This window comes from Corvus hawaiiensis, chromosome 2 (assembly GCF_020740725.1).
Source record: "Corvus hawaiiensis isolate bCorHaw1 chromosome 2, bCorHaw1.pri.cur, whole genome shotgun sequence".
Classification (NCBI taxonomy): Eukaryota; Metazoa; Chordata; class Aves; order Passeriformes; family Corvidae; genus Corvus; species Corvus hawaiiensis.
This window is the reverse complement of record NC_063214.1, coordinates 53464323-53485546: the sequence shown is the minus strand read 5'-3', so window position 1 is coordinate 53485546 and position 21224 is coordinate 53464323. Positions and strand designations below refer to the sequence as shown.

General features: G+C 37.3%; 1 protein-coding gene across 3 annotated transcripts in view; it reads right to left on the bottom strand.

The window, feature by feature from the left end:
• PDS5B (PDS5 cohesin associated factor B) overlaps nt 1–21224 on the bottom strand; it is a 101327-nt gene that overhangs the window by 12867 nt on the left and 67236 nt on the right. For all 3 annotated transcript variants that reach the window (XM_048295045.1, XM_048295044.1, XM_048295042.1), the window contains exons 23-29: nt 17616–17752; nt 13071–13194; nt 7313–7517; nt 3089–3203; nt 2601–2733; nt 1668–1787; nt 1253–1315 (exon numbers count right to left, since the gene is read on the bottom strand). In XM_048295045.1, coding sequence (XP_048151002.1) covers nt 1253–1315; nt 1668–1787; nt 2601–2733; nt 3089–3203; nt 7313–7517; nt 13071–13194; nt 17616–17752 — 897 coding nt within the window. The remainder of the gene's footprint in view (nt 1–1252; nt 1316–1667; nt 1788–2600; nt 2734–3088; nt 3204–7312; nt 7518–13070; nt 13195–17615; nt 17753–21224) is intronic.

The window sequence follows — 21224 nt, the reverse complement described above, 5'->3', positions numbered from 1 at the left end:
TTAGTTTAGAACTAAATGTTAATCAGTAAGTGTATGCTGAAAGAGCTTGAAAGCAAAGAGATTTTCAAATTCACACTGAACTGACTTCCTACTAAGGAGGGACTAACAGGGCCTGCACTACCAGCTGCTCCCTTGCCACAGAACCTACACTCAAAGCCTTCATGCTCTCAGTGTTCCCTGCTTATATCCACTCCACTAACACCCACCCAAGCCAGTCTTCCACTTGCAAAAATAAGACTCCCTAGACCAACTTTCATTTCATGTTCCTCTTGTGATAGTGAAGAAACTGAAAATTCTGGTGGTCAAATACACCTCTCCTGTTTGTTACAAAGTTTCAAATCAACACAAGAAGAGCTAGAGTATCTGGCACTAGAAATTAAAAATAAAAGTTAACTTAGGATTCAAAAGAATTTCAATGATGATCTATTCCAATCCATAAATGTTGACTTTCAATTTCTCGAAGAGAAATCTGCTTCTTTTCCTAGCTTGCATTGCTCCTTTATTAGTAAGTTACTGACAGCTAAGGCTTCATTAGCAAAGTTAAGGGTAATGAAGATGCTGCAATTTCGTTCTTTCTCAAGGTAAGAAATTAATGTTCTTTGTCATCTAGAACAGGACGCATTAATCCAGATGAAAACCACAGTTTGTCACTTTCTTTACCAGATTTTAATTTTATTCTGAAGAGTACCTGGGTTTAGTTTTAGTGAAGAAAGAACACTGCCATTTAATACATGCGTATTCTGAAAGAACAAATTAACAAAACTATAGAACAGTCAGTTATCTTATAAGATACTGTAAAATGGTATTCAGCTTTGCCAAAGATCAAACATGTGATTTTTAAAATATTTTGTTAGTTTTCCATAGCTGTCACTTTGTATGCAACACTGTAGTCTTCTGCAGTCTAAAAAGGTTAACTATTTTGTAAACTTGACAAATATTATGGGTTGTATTGGGGGTTTCTTGGACTCTCTCCTTTTAAAGACAACAGGCTTTGCCTTACTGTCGCCACAACCCAGTACAGACAGTAGCAGATTTCTCTTCTACCCATCTCTTTCTCTATACCCAGAAACAATCTGTTCTCTTAAACACAGAGTTTCATTAATTACATGCTAGTTTTCTTTAAAAAACAAAACAACCACAAAAAAAACACAAAGAAAACAAACAAACAAAACTATCACTCCCCAAAAAAAAGACAAAGCAGAATGCAAACACAGCACCAAAAAAAATCCAACCCCCCCCACACCACACCTACCTTTCCAGGGGTGAAAAATGACTTCATTTCTGGAGGAAGATAATTTTTGGTGTTACTGAAATTCTGAAAAAAAAAGGGGGTGGGAGAAATTACAGCAATAATCAGTGAACGAGAGATAGATGTAGATACACACATTCTGGAGACTGCACTGCAAGATTTTATTTACATCATTTATGCTTTTGAGTTTTTAAACCAGAGCAGTAATATGGAGGAAGGAAGACTGGGGGGGAAGAGAAATTGGAGTGTGCACACATATATAATATATTTATAAAAACATATACACGCATTTTCAACTACAATGTAAGAGGGAGAAGTCTGAAGTTACAAGAAATATTTAAGGAAAAACAACACTGAATTACAACTAACAAATATTTAAACAGACTTATCTCAAGAAAAATTAAATGCCAAGCTATACCTTGTCAGGTTGAGTAAAATATCTGGCTGGAAGTACAGGGTCTTTAGGGGATTCCAAACTGTATGTTGTACTCTTTGACATAATGATATTCATTGCTACATCACAGACTGTATATAGTTTCTGTAAATAAAAAAATTTAAAAATCAAATAACACTTTAGAAGTTCATCGCAAATCTTGACAAAAGATAGTGTATCTTTTGTGCACAGGAGCACAAGAAATCACTGTTTAAAAGCAATCATCTTAAACATTTAACATTAGCCTGCATCTTAAACAGTGTCTCTCAGGATACTGAAACACAGACAGTAAAGGCAAAAGCATTTTAAGTCTAACAGCTGAAGACAGCTTGTTTTCATGATCTTTCTATACTTAAGAATAGTGCTTGCCATAGTTTCTAAGACAAAGCTAATTGAATGAACACACATATCCCACCCACCCACTACCCAAAAATCATCTCTGAGGGAAAAGCAGAAGAGTGATAAATCGCAACATTATGTGATGCTAAAACCACCAAAAAAAGGTTAGATACATGCACTACACAATACACACCAGAGATTTCTAATGTATTTTTCTTCCTCTATTAAGTTTACTCTTGCACTTCAGAAATTAAATACTAAAAAGCACTTTAGCAGATGATTTAAACAGTCAATTTTATAGTTTATATCTATTTAGCGTTCAGTAGTCTTACTGAGACAGAAACAGAAGAACTGAAAACTATTATGACTCCCTTGCAAATGTGCAAGAATTACTGAAGCACAGGAAAATAACTGCCATCTAAACTAAAATAAATATAAACATTACAGTATATAAAATATCATTTCATACATACAATTCTATTGAAAGAAATTTTGAAGTTGGTGTATAAACAAAAAGCAACTCCTTTCCATTAGCAGGCCAGAATTAAATGCAATTTCCAATCAAAAAGTATCACCTACTTCATTCATTTTTTGATCATCTGGTCCTTGAGCATCCTTCGTCTGTTTGATATTTTCTACCATTTTTCTTATAAATGCATGACTGTTATTTTCATTTTTAGCCATTAATATTTCCAGTATGAACCACAGGCACCTAAAGGAGAAACACAGTATCCCGCATGAATCAAAGTACAAGAGAAATTCCTTTAAAAAGCACATTTGAGAAAGTGATTTAGTCCAGCTTTTACTACTATTATGAATTTGAACCAGTCTAACTCTGGGAAAACAATTCTTTTGGAAAAATGAAATAAAGATGAGCAAAAGGTGAAGGGTTCCTATATAAAATATCACAGAGCAAGCACTAAAAAAGCATCTATACTATTTCTCTCAATATTTTACAGAAGTAACTAGCATTATTATGCATACTGGACTGCGTAACAGGGCACCACAGTGAGTTAAAATTCCACTTAGAATAAAGTTGGAAATAACACTATTAAAAGTGGTCTTACTCTTTAATGTCCTTGAGTTGTTCAATGTCCTGGACTTTGACATAATCTGGGTCATGAGCTAGAAGATGGATAGTATAAGGAACAACATACTCTGGTAGAAGTGACAACAGTTTCTCTGAAAAGCAGAAGAAAGATGCATCAAAAAACTACATACCAAGAAGTATGCTTTTCTGCCAAAGAGGAGAGGGCAGATTTTGAGGTCAGCATGCATTAAAGTATAAACACATGCGGGCCTATCATTTCTCTATGATGTTCCATTTCATGGCTGATGTGCATATGTTTCATGCATGCAAGAATTAAGGTTTTAAGTATCTCTCACTCAGGGTTGCATGTCTTCTAGCTATTTTGAGATACAGCTACAGTCACCTCCTACTCCCAATCCTTTCCTCAGTTAAAAGCCTGTATTCTGAAGGACTTTGAAAAGCAGAAGTGAGGATGGATCACAAAATCCATGTTAACTGCAAGACGTGAGACCAGCACAACTGCAGGATAAGCTGCTACTCTTTCTTAAGACATTGCAGTGTCCAGCCCTGCTGTCCAGAGAACAAACAAAGGCTTTCTGCAGGGGCTTTGCAGTCAAATTGCCACAGTATCTGTTTCAAGTGGAGTGGGAGGTCACATGAAAGCTGTACCAAAGTACAGTCTGAAAGGCTCAATCCCACCTAAACAGAGCAGCACAACTGTACTGTGAGATTCAAAGCATTCAAATTTTTTTCTAGCATCCTCTGAGACTTTCAAGTAATCCTAAGTAAGGACTGCAAGAAAGTCTTTTCTCCATCATGACAGTCTGAAGGCCTATTCCCCTTGGGGATTCAAAAAGTAAGGGTTGTTGCCAATGACCCCCTCAGAGCTGCTATCACAGAATACACCTTCCATAAGGTAACAGATTCCCTGACCCAACCAACACCATGAGCGTGAACTCCAGCACCTCAAACATCATCGCCTAAGGGGCAAGGACAACAGAAGGACAAGTTGTACAACAACAGTGAAAAAACATTTTTCAGCAAACATCCACACTGCTTTCTTTAGTCTAATGCCTGAGAGAAATCAGCACACCTAAGTTATTAAACCTGTACCCTGTGCAACAGGCAAGACAATGGGAAAGGGAAGGCATCCTGGTGTTCCATGTACATTGCTATGGCACAAGCATCTGACCTTCAATGCTTGTGGCAAATGCAATACCATAGTATTGACATGACTTGAATGTACATGTGAAGGAAAGAGGGAAATTCCTAGCTCCGCTTTTGAAACCCCACATTTTGCAATAGTAAATGCATGACCAAGTCTGGAAAACCTTTCAGTAAACTTTTACCTATCCCATATTCGTTTATGAGTAACTCCAAACATTTGTAAATCATTATATACACTAATATATATTTGAAAACAATTTTAAAATACATTACAACACTAACATTTTTTCCTCCAATATATGTATTCATATGAGATGTGCTTGACAAATATTGTGCACATCATACAAAATACACCATTATTGTAGATTTTACAAAGCTAACAAAATAATTGTCATGCATAAGTCAAGTCTTAATCTATCCCTTTCTCAGAGGTGTGCATAAATAGGGGTAATGCAGAGTCTACATAAAATATATATAGTATATAAATTCACCCAATGTCTTCCTATTTCAAGCTGTATTTATGTAATTGAAATCCAGTGTACTTTGCAAAGCAGTTTTTAGTGTTTCAACTGACACTGCACTATAAATTTTAAAAACATCCTTTACTTCTTCAAGCACTGTCCTGCATTTTAGCCAGCAGCCGTTCACATTACTAAACAAAAAAATAAAGATGTGGCAGGGAAGGAAAAAAAACATAATTACGACTTCAGAGCACTAGCAAAATTGGCTTACCTTAGACATGCCCCAGACAAACCAACCCACTATTATTTGTACTAATTAGCAACTTCAATAGAATGCTCATCAAGAGCTCATAAACTCCATCTTTCAATAACTTCCTGCCTTGGACAATTTCTCATATAACTATAACAATAATTCCAACTGAGACTGGAAAATAAAATGAACTAGCTCCAGACAAAACAGGAAAAGAATAAATATTGATACATATTATATTTAACCCCTGTCATGACAAAAAAGAGTAGAAAAAAAATAGAAAAAAAAAATAGAACTTTTATCTCTGATGAAAGAAGACACTACCTGAAAGGTAGGGAGGCTTTCCTACCAGCACATAAAACAACAATGTGCCAAAACCCTTCACAAGAGCCCTTTATGAGCTTTTAGGAAGAAAACTTGCTAAAAAAAAAAATATATATATATATCCTTACTCCTGTAATTTTTCTGCTTATTGACTTTCAAGTAAAAGCCCATCATGAGAACACAAAAATTCAAATGCAAGGCACATCTCTACCCAGATGAAACTAATAACAGATACACAATCAAAATAAATCTCTTCTTGAGTGGCTTCCACTCTGAATAGCATTTAGAGGATTTAAGAGGGCCGAGAATAATTCCTGCCAGTCTATAAAAGGCCAATGTGGAAGAAAGAGTCACATGTCTAGTACCAGTCTTTAAAAAGTTTTCCTCAGGCAGGGTATATCTACCATATTTTCAACAAATACTGAAATCTCCCCCAAAATGTCCAACAGATATCCTCCTCACCTGTAGAAGTTTTCAAGACAAAACGTGTAACAAAATCACACATTTATAGATTCAGATAAATAGCTGCAATAATCAAGGATGCAGATTTTCAATGGAAGTACTACCATCATTGTTACCCTGAGTTACTGCATGGTCAGCAGGGAGAGTGGCAGAGGGAGACACACATTTAAATATCGTGTTATTTCCAGAACTGAGCTTTGGCTGACCTGCTCCAATATGGGTATTTCAGGATACAAACAGTTCAAGACATTTTATTTGCTGAAAGCTCAGACTGGTAAATCTGAATGGCACAAAGTTAACATTGGAATCCTCAAAAAATCCTGCAATCTATATTTAATCCAGACTCCCCATGCATTATAGCACATGTCAAATCAATGGCATCACTCATTTATTTCAGCAAGAAAAGAATTTATCAGGCACACTTTGAGGTCCTACTGGATAAAGAAAATCACACACACCTAGGTTCCTCTTAATTTCTTGCACAGATTTTTGATAGCAACTTTGCAACATCTATTTTAAACTATGAGAATTCTTGTATTTTCTGTCTACATAGCTAAAAAGAGTTTTCAACTTTCAGGGGTAATAGTCTTAAAATGACTTAGAGGTGTTCAATATTTTTTTCTTTTTTACATGTTATTGAGTGGGAGAAAAGTACCACTTTTTTCTTTAACTAATTAACAATACACAAAAGGATTTGTCTGCAGACTTATTCTCTGATCGAAGTCTAAGGGTAATGATTAAGAAAGACTGACTGACATGGCTAATATAAAATGATTCATAAACAGAAGGAAATCAGTTATCTGACAGCATCTGAGATCAGATTCACGTAACAGGTCTGGTTTAGGCTAAAACCATGAAAAAATCCTCTTCATTTCACAAAGGTCAAACCATCAGTACTCTTTCAAAGAAATAAAACTTTCAAAACCCTTTATTCAAAAATGCTATAGCTCTTCATAAAGGCCTATTTTTTCCTATGACCATGTACCAGTGCTGTAATACTGTACATGTGTAGTTTTAAGTCAAAAGAGCTGATTTAAGAAAAGAAAAATAGCTGACGTGAGTCCATAATAACTTCCAAAGCATTCCCACAATCAGACTGCTGGCACTGAAAAGAAAGAATTGCATAAACTCATCCTGAAGTGCCTACAAATATAGCCCTTTGCCAGCATAACACAAGATGCTACTCAATACAGCAGTGCAAGGACAGTCTCTTTACATATTAAAGTTATGTATTAGTAATTGCTGAAGTAAAATTAATCATTGTCACTTAGAACATTATTAACATTATTAAGTTCAAACAGTACACATAACTGCCTTGGAAAATTACTTCAGTTCCAATATATTTACACATAAGCATTTGTACGTTTTTAACAAAACTCAGAAGTTTTGAGCAGTGCCTGTCAAAGAAAAATCAAAAGAAAATCTGGACAAAAGGAAATCAGAAAACCTGGAAGTTTTCAGTTTTCATTAGATACCTCCAAATCAAATTTACAGTGGTTCTGTGTATAGAAACAGACAACCATCAATGTTTTCAGACTACTCACATTCATATTTGAACTATAGCACTTGTACCAAAGAGTGACGTCTATTCTCTTACCACTAACTGCTGCATGTTGCTTCAGATATTCCCTTCTGACATTTATGTTCTTCACAAGGCACTGCCTAGCATGAGCTCTTCTCTCTTTCACGGGATCTTTTGCACACAGTGCACAAATAGCCATATATTCTAGTGGCAGCCGTAGTCTAGAAAGGCCTTTGTGAAGTTTCTGAGCAAATATTTGTCTCACTTGGTAACATTCATCCTATTAAAAAAAAAAAAAAAAAAAAAAAAAAAAAGCAAAACCAAAAAAGATAACAGTAAACTTTTCTGAAAGCAATATAGACTGTAAAATAAAGCATGGAAGCTCAGGTAAATACGCCAAAATCAATTAGACCTTGAAGCCACTGAAACATAGGAATTGCAAGGGGTTTTTTTGATGCCGATTCAGAGCAATTTAACTGAACTCATCAGTTGAAGCTTCCTGTAAGTTCAGAAGAAGAGCTAAGAAATTGTGCAAGAAGATGTTGCACTCAGGACCCAAGGCATAATTTAGCACAGTACTAAGGCATGGAGCTACTGAAATTGTTTACAGTTGGGTCACTTGCTTTGTAAAACCAAAGTCAAAAATCTGCATGAAAATATTTTAGCCACCAGTAACCACCACATGTTAATTTTACTGCTATGATTTCACACATTTTCATCAAGACATTAATAATAAAAACTGAGTAAAATTCAACAGAATTACCAGATAAGGTGAAACACTGAATAGAGTACCAAGCCTTTCCATTATACTGTGGAAACCTATGCACTACAACTGACCACGGAAGATAATTACCTGCGTCTAACAGCTGCCAAACAACACAAAGTAAAATAACATGAATTGTAGTTTTACAGTTGATTAAGCAACGTATTTCCAGAAAAGGCACAAACTTTAGTTTTGTTTCTTATGTACATACCACAAACCATTTACTAACACAGGACAAGGGAGCTTAACAAAAACACATGTAGAAAAGAGTTTGAAGAAAACATACAGAAAAGCTTAAGGTAAACAAGGTCACCAAAACAGCTTGGCATATTTAACCTGCCAAAAAGAGGTCAAGAGGAAAGATTTACCTCTAAATATAAAGAAAAAAAGCTTTAACAGGAGTTAGCAGTTATTTTAGTCAAATGACAGTTTTGAAGTCAGAAAGAATCGAAGAAGGTTTCCAGTTATCAGTCAACTGGAAGTGCAGAGCCAAAACCTAACCATGGGCTCTGCTAAATTTGCAAATGGCATCAAAAGAGATCATGTAATAGATAAAATAAGCCTCCCTCTTCCCCCACCAAAAATGAAATCCAGAAAACACTTTTTTAAATCAAGCCCCATTTTCTCCTTTCTGCACTTCAAGCAATATTCCCTCTCTATGGACTGAAACCCTGAAACATCCACTGTAGCCAGAGTTGAAGCAACCCAAGCCCACAAACCCAAACCATGAGATCTGCTCAACATCTTTTGCCTCCTTCTAGCAAACCCACCGCCCACAGGAGGCTAAGATAGAGCCCTCTTTTCTTCCTCAGTATCACCTAAGTCTAATGCCTTTAGGAAGCTTAGAAGAGACTGATGCCTAGTTGGTGTTTTCAGCAGGGAAACATCTCCTCTTTGCCTCAGAGGACAAGGGAGGTAGTTTGTTGTTACTGATGGCATTGCGTGGCCAATTGGAATGATTATAATTTATCTCTCAATATTGGGAATAACCTTAAATCTGACTGAGCTACACTAGTTCACTAAGAAGAAGGGGGACAAAACTTAACTAAGGTATGCTATTTTTAACAGCATACACAAACTCCATAAATTAATCCCATTTTATATATCTATGTCTCTGCCAATTCATCAGAAGTTCACCATTTAAAAGTATTAAAAAATACATACTCGTAAAGCATCAGGTATCACACAGACATAGCTCTGATTCATCAATTACACCAACTTGAGTTAACAAAGAAAACTGAGAAAGCTCTGGGATTTTTTTAAACAAATGAAACTTAAGCAAGCTACAAGATTTATTCTAAATCCAATTAAATTGCATTTTCAACAGCAAAGCTTATCAGATCTTAAATCTGATCTTAAAGGCTATTAAACACTGAAGTACTATCCTCAATTATTTTTCACTCTCTTTCAATATGAAGCTCTGCTGACATCAAAATTTCTTCTGGAGATCAAAGAAGTCAACTGCTGGTAACGTTATAAGACTGGCCAAATACATATGCAACTTATTTTAAAATAACTAAAATTACATGCATTTCATCATCATAAAGCCCCTGCTTACCACTGCCACTTTCATACAGTAATTAGTGACAAAATTTAGTTATCTGTTCTGCACTCCAATCATTATACAATACAAAATGGCAGCACCAGAGGGAAAAAAAAACACCAGCACAGAACCACAGCAGAAGCCATGCAACCATTGCAGGACTTAAAAAGTAAGCTTTTTCCTTTTGTTTAATCTATTTTCTGATCTGCCCACTTAAAGAACCTTTGCTGTGAATTAAATAGCACAAAACCAGATTTGGCCTAATTTGTGTCACCTAATTTGTGGCTAGACTTGAAATTGTTAAGAATAAATAAACTTTTAGAGTAATCAGTATCTACCATCAAGAAACAGATTCTCATACTAGCCACTCTAAGCATAAAAATATATGTATGCATATGTGCACATGTGAAATCTCAGAAAAAAAAAAAGCTGAATACAGTACCACTTTTAAGTGAAAAAGTCATTAAAGCTATTACAGCTACTCTGCATCTGAGCACCTCCACTGACAGTGAGAAAGGAAACTGGAGAAGACCTCAAAAACATCTAGAAAAGTTATTTGTAAGTATTCAAAATCTATTAGGAGCTGCTGTGAAAATGAAAGGTAAAATTCCTGACATGACAGAGCTTACAATCTAAATTCTAGAAAACAACTTAGAAAGTCACAAAAGGCAAAGAAATATCAATAAATGAAGAGGGAAAAGTGACAGAAATGATACTACAGCGGAACAGATTCTCCTGGAAGTGATGACAGAGCATATGGATATCCACAGGGAGGGGATTAAAGACACCCAACATGGCTTTACAAAGGACAAATCATGTCTGACTGGTCTAACCTTTTACAGTGAAGTGAATGTGCAAATGGATAAGGGATGAGCAATTTATGTCACCTGCCTGGATTTCTATAAGGGGTTTGACACAGTCATACACAACACTGTATATGGGTTTCAGAGATGAACTACTCAACTGATAAGAAAATGGCTGGATGGCCATGTCCAAAGGATTACAGTCCAAAAAATCAATGTCCAAATGAAGATCAGTAACAAGTGGCATGCTCGGGGGGAATACTGGAACTGGCATTGTTCATCTTCGTTAATTACACAGATAGGAGGGTTCAGAACATCCCTCAAAAAGACTGTGGATGACACTGAACCAAGTGGTGCAGTTGATACACTGGAGGGAAGGGATGCCACCCAGAGGAACCTTGACAGGCTTGAGCACTGGGCCCAGGGGAACATCAGGAGGTTCAAGAGCTCCAAGTGCAAGGTCCTGCACCTGGCTCCAGGCAATCCTCAGTATCCATACAGGCTGAGGGATGAAGGGATTGAGAGCAGCCCTGCAGAGAAGGACTGGGGTCACTCGTGGATGAAAAACTGGACATGAGCTTGCAGCCCAGAAAGCCAACCGTGTCCTGGGCTGCACCAGAAGGAGAGTGGCCAATGGGGCCAAGGAGAGGATTCTCAACATCTACTCTCCTCTCATGGGACCCCCATCTGGAGTGCTATGTCCAGCTCTGGAGCAATGGCTTTAAACTGAAAGAGATGAGGTTTAGATTGGACATAAGGAAGAGATTTATTTACAGTGTGGGTGGTGGGACACTGGAACATGTTGCCCAGAGAACTTGTGGATGCCCCATCATTGGAGATGTTCAGGGCCAGGTTGGATGGGGCTTTAAGCAATCTGGCCTAGTGGGACGGTGTCCCTGACCACAGCAGGGGAGTTTAATGAGATGATATTTATGGGTTGCTTCCGATTCAAAGCATGCTATAATGCTATAGTAAAATGTGATACTAACTGGTTTATAAGTGTTGATAACCCTATTGCGTTCTAATTTCAGTCTCTCAAGATTCCCTTTTGAAAATTCAGGGAAAGTAAGCATTAGACACAAAAAAGGTGACAACACATCTGTTAGAATATCCACAAACAGTTAAGACTGTTACAGTTGGAAAATAGGTGATAAAAGTGAGAGATAGTGATGAAATGGAGGGCAAAGAGCCTGCACTTAACATACTGAAAAGAGTATCAAAACAATGAAGCAAAATTCTGATAGGAACTACAAGGTTAACATTTGCAATAAAGAAAGATTTGCGGCAGGAGGGAAATGACTGAAGAAATAAACAGATTTTGATCACTGGGTTCACAAGAAAACGGAACATGCAAATACTACATTGACAAGGCCAGTTTGGCATGACATTATCCAGCTCAAATATCCTTTCCAGAGCAGAGACAGAACTTATTTGTCATTACATTAAGTGCCTATTTTTCTCTCGACTAGTTTTGTTCTGAACTGTAAAAATCTTTAAAACTCGTTTTGAGACAAGATTAACATTTATATTCAGTTTTGGAATATAAAAACTGAAAAGTATCAGACTCTGCTTTGGGTGTAAAGACCTTCAGTTACTACCACTGAATTCCTGCTGCATTTTTGCTAGATTTCATCTGCTTAAGTAGTTTAAAGCTTTGTTCCATTTCTCTTGTTTTTCTTAGCATTTGGGAACTGAATAAGGGCTCCTTTCCATAGGAATACAGAAGCTTAAAATCCACATAAACATAGTTAAAACAATATACAAGCCTAATACAGATTGTCCTACTCTGGTACAGGAATGATTTTTCTAGCCTAACTGTAACCAACTCCAAGCAACTTAAGAAACTAAAAAAGATACTCCCTATGAAAATAAACAATATCCACACAGGAGCCATACCCTGTATTTTTTAATATTAAATGCCAATTTAAAGTCTTCTGACATTTAAAATGGGTTGCAGCTTTTAAAGCTTTAGCCAGACACAGGAATTAGGGTCTAGAATGGAATATCATTACTACTGCTGGTATTTTCTGGACAGGATTCCTTCCAGAGGATTTCTTGACTTCTGGAAAGCCAGGAGAACACCAGCAGTTACAAATAACACCAACAGAAGTCCCTTCATGACCACCTTACTCTTGGGGTGTGAACCAATTTCTGTACAATTTGCTAAGTCTACAAGCCAGAAATAGACAGGATCCCTGTTTCTCTACTTAAAATTTGAGAGTTACTTTCTTACTATAGGCTAACAGGCAGAAGTCAAGGATGAAAATTCCAGCATCTACTAAGGAATCTCTCCCTATTTCTTCTAATATTTGAAGGATGCTAATTATCTTTGCAGACCTCTGCATTCCAAATATATTCTACCCAAGAAATTTTATTGAGAAACCAAGGTCACTGTTGTCACCACAGTTCAACATACTTTACATCATCTCATTTCAGCTTCTAGTAACGTCATAATGCAGCTGGGGTATTACTTAAATACATACTGCATTTCTCAGCTTATCAATATTCTAACATTTGACTGCTCTAAGTTAGTACTCCCCCAATGGACAGCCCAGTACTATAGATCTAATTCTCATCCAAAATGAGTTTTCAGGATTACGTAGTGGAAAAACAATTTCATGCCAAGGCTGAATGTTTTACATAAAACCAGATTCACAGAAATATACATAACATACAACAATATACATCTGCTGATAACCCACAACTCCCAACAAATTTCCTTACATTTATGGCTAGTGCACACAGCTGGTATTGTTCTAAGGTGATGATTTCATGGTAACAAGGTTCTTGTGCCAACTTCACAATAGCATTCCCTGCAGCCAGCCTTAAGCGAGACATATCAGGTTTACTGAAAAACAAGCACATGGATTGTGAAGGTTAATTAGTAAAAAAAATTATGTAATTATTTGACTGAATGAAGTCAGTAAGTTTGCATCACTGAAAAACAAGTACTTAGAAAGAAATTTCTGTGAACTTAGCCACCCCCATGCCAGCAGAAGCAATTTCAAACTCAAAGTAATTTTCATGGCACCACATTTTACAGCCTATTACCACATTACTATTACCTGGTCCCAGCTTGGCAATAAAAATCTTCCTTCAAACCTCCTAAAAGTTTCACATGGGTGTGAAACAGTTCTAGCTGTGTATTGAGCCAGGACAGTCCATACTGCCCCTCAGAGACCATGTTTAGCAGTAAGATACTTCTGTTCAGCTTGCTGGTCCTCCTTCAGCAGGGCAGTCCTGCCAAAGAAGTGCCAGCCCATTTCTAGTCCCCTAAGTGCCAAACTTTTCTAGCTCAAAATTATGTTTCAGGCCAACATAAATTAAGATTAACTAGACACTGTAATACATGACTGAGTGAATTTTATTTTAAGACAATAGTAACGTGTCTTTTGGATGCAACCACTAAAAATGTTGTATATCAGATGTGTGGCAAATTTTCTACAGCACAAAACTATGACATTCTAAACTCCTAAAGCTTTTTAGTAATTTTACTCTTGGTGAGCTTTAGTTTAAGAAAAAATGCAGATCATATCTAATATCAATACTTTCTAGTAATACTGCTAGTGTCCTCTGATACTGAAACACTCTTATTTTTTGCTTAGTATAGACTAAAATCAAAATCCTACTACAAAGACATGCAAGATTCAGCCTAGCTCTTCTACCTAACTACAAATAGAAAATAAGTATAATCTTGAATTTTGTAGGACTGTTTGTGAGTTATAAAATTAAAAAGAAAGACCTGGAAAGGGTAGTTTAGATACTGCTTATTGATAAAATTCAATATTAAAAAAAATACAAGGCTGGTGAATTTAACCTACACATGCTAACATTTCAAAGAAATCAGTTGTTGATTTAAAAGCAATTCAACAAAGCCATCAATCCTACTACTTCAAAGTGTGAAGGCTGAACAAGAGAAGGGATTTGTTTTCCAAGTGGGACCTTGCCTTCACCTTAGACTCCAGGCTGAACCGTGCTTTGAAATAAAAAAAGTAAGAAATTCCTTACACGGTCACAGAAAGGCAGAGTTGTGTAGATTTCAAAAGCATTTATGGCTGATGAGGGCAATAACATCACAATGATCACAACATGACTAATGGCCTCAATGGCATCAAATGGCTCCTGAGCCCTGCCATTTTCATTTAATTCAATAATCTTCAGCAAATTATTAAACATTGTTTAAAAGACAAATGCAAGCCATGAACACTAAAATTGACTCACACAGAATGACCTCATATCAAGTACAATCCAGAAGATTATGTTCTATACTGAATGGACAATTTTTCTCTTTTCAAAGTCTACTCTAAGTTGGAAGGAGCAGTATCAGGTTTGCACAGAAGGGACACAGTAAGCATTGCCAGAAAGAAGATACCCTTATTGGACTCAATGGGTGAAGAACTAAGGTCAGGAAGTGTCAGCAAGTTCCACGCAGAACTAACACGCCTGAAACATCATCTCCTGTGCTTCAGGTTTTAGAGTAATTGTTAGTGTAAGCAGTATATCTCACAGAGACAATGGAATGGCCACTCTACCAGTTTGGAGCTTTCCTGAAAAGCAATAGTGGGAATCACAAAATAATTAATACATGTCCTGTCATCAGGGCTCTTGCTTCATTCAGCAGTGGGTGCACATTTTCCCTAGTCTTCCTTTCGTCACTCATTTACTTAAAGAAGCTCTTCTGGTTGCATTTGTCACTTCTCACTAGATTTTATCCCATTTGGGATTTGGCTTTCCTAACTGTATCTCAGATGGTATTCTCTGTATTCCTGCCAGGTTATCTCTACTTCCTCCTTCTGTATACCTCATACAACCATAGAATAGTTGGGGCTGGAACGGACTGTTAAAGATCATCTAGTCCAACCCCCTGCAATGAGCAGGTACTTGGAGGCCTGTCCAACCTGACCTTGGATGTTTCCAGGGATGGAGCAGCTATCACCTCCCTGGGCATCCTGTTTCAGTGTTTCATCACCCTCACCATAAAAAGTTTCTTCTATCTACAGGCTCCCTTTAAGCACTGACAGGTCACAATAAGGTCTCCCCAGACCCTTCTCTTCTCCAGGCTGAAGAACTCCATCTCACTCAGCCTTTCCTCATAGCTCCAGCCCTCTGATCATTTTTGTGACCCTTCTCTGAACATGCTCCACCAGGTCCATATGTTTCCTGTGCTGAGAAACATCCCAGGGCTGGATGCAGTACTTTGGGTTAGGGTCTCACCAGGGTGGGCTAAAGAGGCAGAATCAAATCCCTCAAACTGCTGGCCACACTTCTTTTGATGTGGGCCAGGACACAGCTGGCTTTCTGAGATGTAAGCACACATTGTTGGTTCACATTTACCTTTTCATCCACCAGTGCCCCCAAGTACTACTCCATAGGGCTGCTCTCAATCCCTCCTTGTGTGTTTGAATTTTGCCTGGAGCATCTTGCTCATCCAGGTAAGGTTTGCTGAAATATCTGCCTGACTTTCTGCTGTGACCACGCTTGAGCATTGAGGGGTGATTTTTGAATACTAGGTAACTGGCTTTCTCGGGACCCTCTTCCCTCCAGGCCTTATCCAACGGGATCCAACAAGCACGTTCTTATAGAGACCCAAGACTGTTCTCCTGAAGTCTAGCACTGATCTTGCTTTCTGACCTCCTTCTTGCCCTCAGGATTTTGACACTCCACCATCTTAGGGTCATTATATCCAAGGCTGCCTTCAACCTTCACATCCCCAGTAAGCCCCTTCTTGTTGGGATGTATGAGGCCCAGCAGAGAGCCTCTCCTCATTAGGTCCTCTACCAGTTGTGTCAAAAAGTTGTCATTGATGCTGCCCTGGATTGTTATGCCCTACTGTGTTGATCTTCCAGCAGATATCAGAGTGGTTGAATTTCCCCATGAGGGCCAAAGACTGCAATACATGAAGTTGTTTCCAGCATTTAAAGGCCTCATCCACTTCCTGGTCAGGGGTCCCACAGCAGACACTCACCACAATGTCACCCAGAGCAGTTTGCTCTTCAGTCCTAACCCATAAGCTCTCTGTTGGCTTGTCATCCATCCCCAGACAGAGCTCCATGCTCTGGGCTTGAAGGGTCACCTCCACAGCAATATCACATCACTGCAGCTTTCTCCCTACCTTGAAAGGATCCCTCCATAGCCCTCCATCAACTTGATTTAAAAACGGAGAACTGACCACATCATTATATAAAGTTTCTACTATTACTTTTGAGTACAAAAGAAGTGGAAAAATTAAATTTCTAAACCACACACAGTAAGGAATCATCATTCCAAGCATGAAAACACACAGGGTCTACAGAACTGATCTATTCATAAACAACTGCATAAGCCAACCATGAGCACCAAATAGTCGTGCTGAAAAGCTAAATTACTGCCACTCAACTCCCTGGCAACTGCCACAGATGGTCATATTACAGAATATAAAACTATGAAACAATTATTTACAAAGAATTTTAGGACAGACTACACAGTAGCTACTAAGATAATATACTAGACAATTCTCAGGCTTGCAATTTTGCACATACAATATGGGTTCTATCTGCATAACTACCGTGTAACATTAACTCTACCCGAAAATTAGCACCTTTTTACACATACTGACACAATCCACCCATGCCCTTAATGGCTTTTGTAGAAATAAATTTTCAATGTTTGGCAAACAACACTAGCTGACAACATGTCACTTTACCTACCACAGAGGATTAAGAAGACACCCAGAAAAACAAGTTGTCTAACAGTCACCTAAGAGGTAAATTATTTATTGAGACTTAATCCTGTTTACACATTTCCCTCTTGCTTTTACTTTTAGAGACCTCAAGGGATTAGCCTGCCTCCAAGCAGAAGAGTCTTGTGTACTAACTATTTCCACCTGGTTTATACAACACGCTATTATTTTTTATTAGAAAGCCCACCTATTGGCCTTTGGCATACACAGCAATTGGTAGATCAGGAACAGCAAGCTCCATAAAAAATTAAACCAATTTTCAGTAGGAAGGAGGAAGTTGCACAGTTTATTCCTGCAATATGAGTAATGGCCTATTGAAGAGATAAATGAAAGCAAGAATATAAAAACTAAAATTCAGCTGTGTGTACAGTGTTACAAAACCTGAGACTCAGCAAACTTACATAGGAACCCAGCCAAGCTTACCATCACATCTTAAGAAATAGATGTATAAATTGTTAAGCAGTCTAACAGAATAGTTTACATACTACTTTGATGAAAACTCTCCCCACACCATCAACACAGACATGAAAACATTACCATCTGTTACATACCTTATTTTCCCCTGCTCTGTTAAATCTCCATCACTGTGTAATATAGTTGTTAGCAACCTCAGAGTAGAAGTTCCGGACTTGCTGTGGTTGTTCTTCATTCCTAGCAACCACCGAACCATCATCTTGATGGCCTGAATCTGAAAAAAAAAATTGGTATCAAAAAGTCAAATCATACCATAAGCCTCATTTTTAAAATAGTCTTTATCTTAATTTAATCACATAGTATTCTTTCCCAAGTGCTTTCTGCTGGGACAAACATAAGCCTGTCAGGACTGCAAAACATCATTTCAATACCAAAAGATAACTAGACATTCTTGCTAGACAGCAACTTTTCACTGAAAGTCTCATACATGTATTACAGCAAATAAAAATTATACATGTAGTTAAAGTTTGAGCTGTTTCTTCTACTAATCACATATTTTCTCCTTTGAAAACTTTTTCTTAATTGAGCTTACATCCATTAAATACTGTGAAATAGGTAAAACAGTTTATACTCACTAAGAAAATACTACTGGATCGAAAAGTAGAACACATTTTCATCTTTATATATTCATATAATTCACAGAATACTCTGAGTTCGAAGGGACCCACAAGGATCCACAAGTCCAACTCTTAAAGTGGATGGACGATACCGGGATTGAACCCACGACCTTGGCGTTAAATTCCTGTGCTTAAACGATCTCCATATAGTCTCTATTTATCTATGTAATACCTGAATTTAAATTTAAGACAAGTAAATGACAAAAACACTTAGACATTTTGATTGTTAAGAGTAGCAATCTGTACCACGATAACTTAGCCTGGTAATGAGTATTTTTTTCACAGCTATTTAAAGAAAAGCCTCAAAGCCGGTTACTTGGAATAACTTGTTTTTGTCAATGGAAACACCAAGTGTTTCGAGGCAAGCTTCTGCCAGTATGCAGAATCCAGCAACTATATGAAACACTGAATAATTTCACATTTCTTTAGTGAAAATAAAACATCAATGTGGAGATTAAGATTGTTTTCATATTTGAATCCCTTTATCCTTTCACTTTCCTTTCATATGACAGCAGAGACAATAAAGAAAACAAAGAGGGGTATCTTCTGACAGCAAAATGAAAATGCTCATCTGAATCACATAGACATCCTTGGGGGGGGGGGAAACAAAAGCAAAACAAAATACCGAACTCTGAAGATCAAAACAAAACCCAAAAGCTTTAGAAAACTTACATGGTAACTTCAAATTTTCTCATTATTGGAAAAAGCAGTAACTTTTATATAAACATTCATAATATCACTAAATTCAATTTATCATACATTTGATCTATTTCTTGCAACTAACTGACCAAAGTGGTCCTGTCAGATCTCAGTTCTAGGCCTACCACTTACATGTGAGTATATTTTTTAGCACTGTAGTCCATTTATTCCACCACACTGGGTAACACCATCAAGCTGTAGGATGTCCCCAGAACCCAAAATGCAAATGGAGTCTGAGGAATAGAAATTAAATTGTCTTGCCCTCACTTTCAAAGGGCCTTCCACTGGAACAGTTCTAACTATCCACCAGAAGATTTTACTAGCAATAAACCAAATAAATAATTGCAATACAACAATAACAGCATCAGATCTTTTCACAGCTCACAAAATCACTTTTTTCATGTCATAACCAGTACCTGTAACCATAAGTGCCTCCCATTTGTTGGGAGGACAGAAATATGCCAGCTCTCCTTGGTCTTCAAATAAATGATGTATTCACCCAGGGAACAGTCACATGCTACCTCGTCCCCTGACTAATTTCAATTTCAATCTTTGCTTCTAATAATTCCCTCCATAATTCCTTTTCCCTGGTTTTATTATCCAAACCTATTCTAGCCTTCCTTTCATGTAGTCAAGTCCTAATCCCATCTCCTTCAGAATTTTTTGTCTGACCCCACTAGTTTCCCTATTTCTTTGCTGGTGTTAATGATGATATGATGACATTCCAGCAACCATTCAGAATTAAGCATTCCCATGAAATTAGTACAGGGCATAAGAATTCCCCCAGTCACTACTACTGATTACCTGAAGACTTAGTTAAACACAACATGAGTTTGGACTAATGTAATGTTTTAAATTCTCCCTTTGCAACCAAATAGTGTAGCTATTAGAGGATAATTGCAGTTGGAAGGAGTGTTAGGAGGTCTCCAGTTCAATCTCCTGCTCAAAGGAAGGTCAGATATGAAATCACACCACACTGGTCTCAGTTTTATGCATTGTGGTGTCGGAAGCCCTCCAAGAATGAAGACTGCACAGGCTCTCTTGGCAATCTGCAACCTCTTGCTACCTGTTGCATTGTATGACTGTTCTCAGGTTTTTTCCTTATATATCCAGTCTGAACCTCATTTCAATTGGTGTTCTATGAGCCTAGAATTCTTCTACAAGATGAAAAATTATTATACACAACATGAAAAGATCAAGAAAGCAAAAATGACACAGAATCATATCAAAAGATAACACTGTCTTCCTACTGTAACATCACCATTTTGACAGCAGCTGGCTCAGGTTTCTACTGCTTGAGGTTTCAGAGCCACAAAGGCTGCATGTTTGTGCAGGAGTGAAAAATCAAACAAAGTCCACTTAGAGCATAGTTAGAGAAACAGTATGAGAACTCTTATATTCCGGTGACATGGAAGGAAACAAGAAATATCACTGCTACTACACGAGTCTCAATCCACTGCATGGAGTACAGTACTCATCACAGGTCACTGCCAAGAGAGATTACTGCTTTAGAACTCAAGTTCCAGGTGCAGGAATTCCAGTCTAACTCACACAGTCATTAATCCAAGTCATAGTTAATACTGTACTGAAACATTTCTCTGCAGACATCCTTTCATTTAAAGCTTAGCATCCAAAACTAAGGCTCTCCTGTATCAGTCTACATCTGCTAGGCTGGACAATACTACAATTTAGTCTTCAGCAGTCCTTCCCACTTTCATACTCCAACTTGCTAGTTTTAAAATCCCCACTAGATATATAATAATGTTACAGAGGGAAAAAGAGGCTTTTAAAACCAGAGTGAAGAAAAATACACTATCAAAGAGAAATAATTTACAAACTAATGGCATGGCCTGCAGCATACATTAAGTTTATGCTCCTCAGTAGTAATAAATGCTACTTAAATTTGCAAATCAATTTTCACAATAACCTGCTTTCACCTGCAAATAAATGCTTCTTACAGTTTTCAGGCTTGGCTTCAACCTCAAATAAATCAAAAGGTTAATTCCCTTCCAAACAGCCAAATGTATGAGAAGTTTTATCAACATAAAAGCACATTTTTAAGAGTTATTACAGCTTCACAAATCGTTTAAAATAATTAAGAAAAACAATATTTACTGCTTCAAGTTACATGTACAATCCCTGAAGTGAAATCATGTCTATTTAAAACTAGCACTTCATTAAATTAAAACAAAGGTTCATTCTTTTAACAATTTTTTGAGTGTACTGTCTAACTATGGAATTGTACAAATATGAAAAATATCCTTTGTGTAGTCAAACAACTAAAAATAACAAATCAACTCCAAACAAAATCAAGCCTTTCCAGTAATGAGTTCTGTACCAAGCTGGAAACCAAAGTACTTACTAAACTAG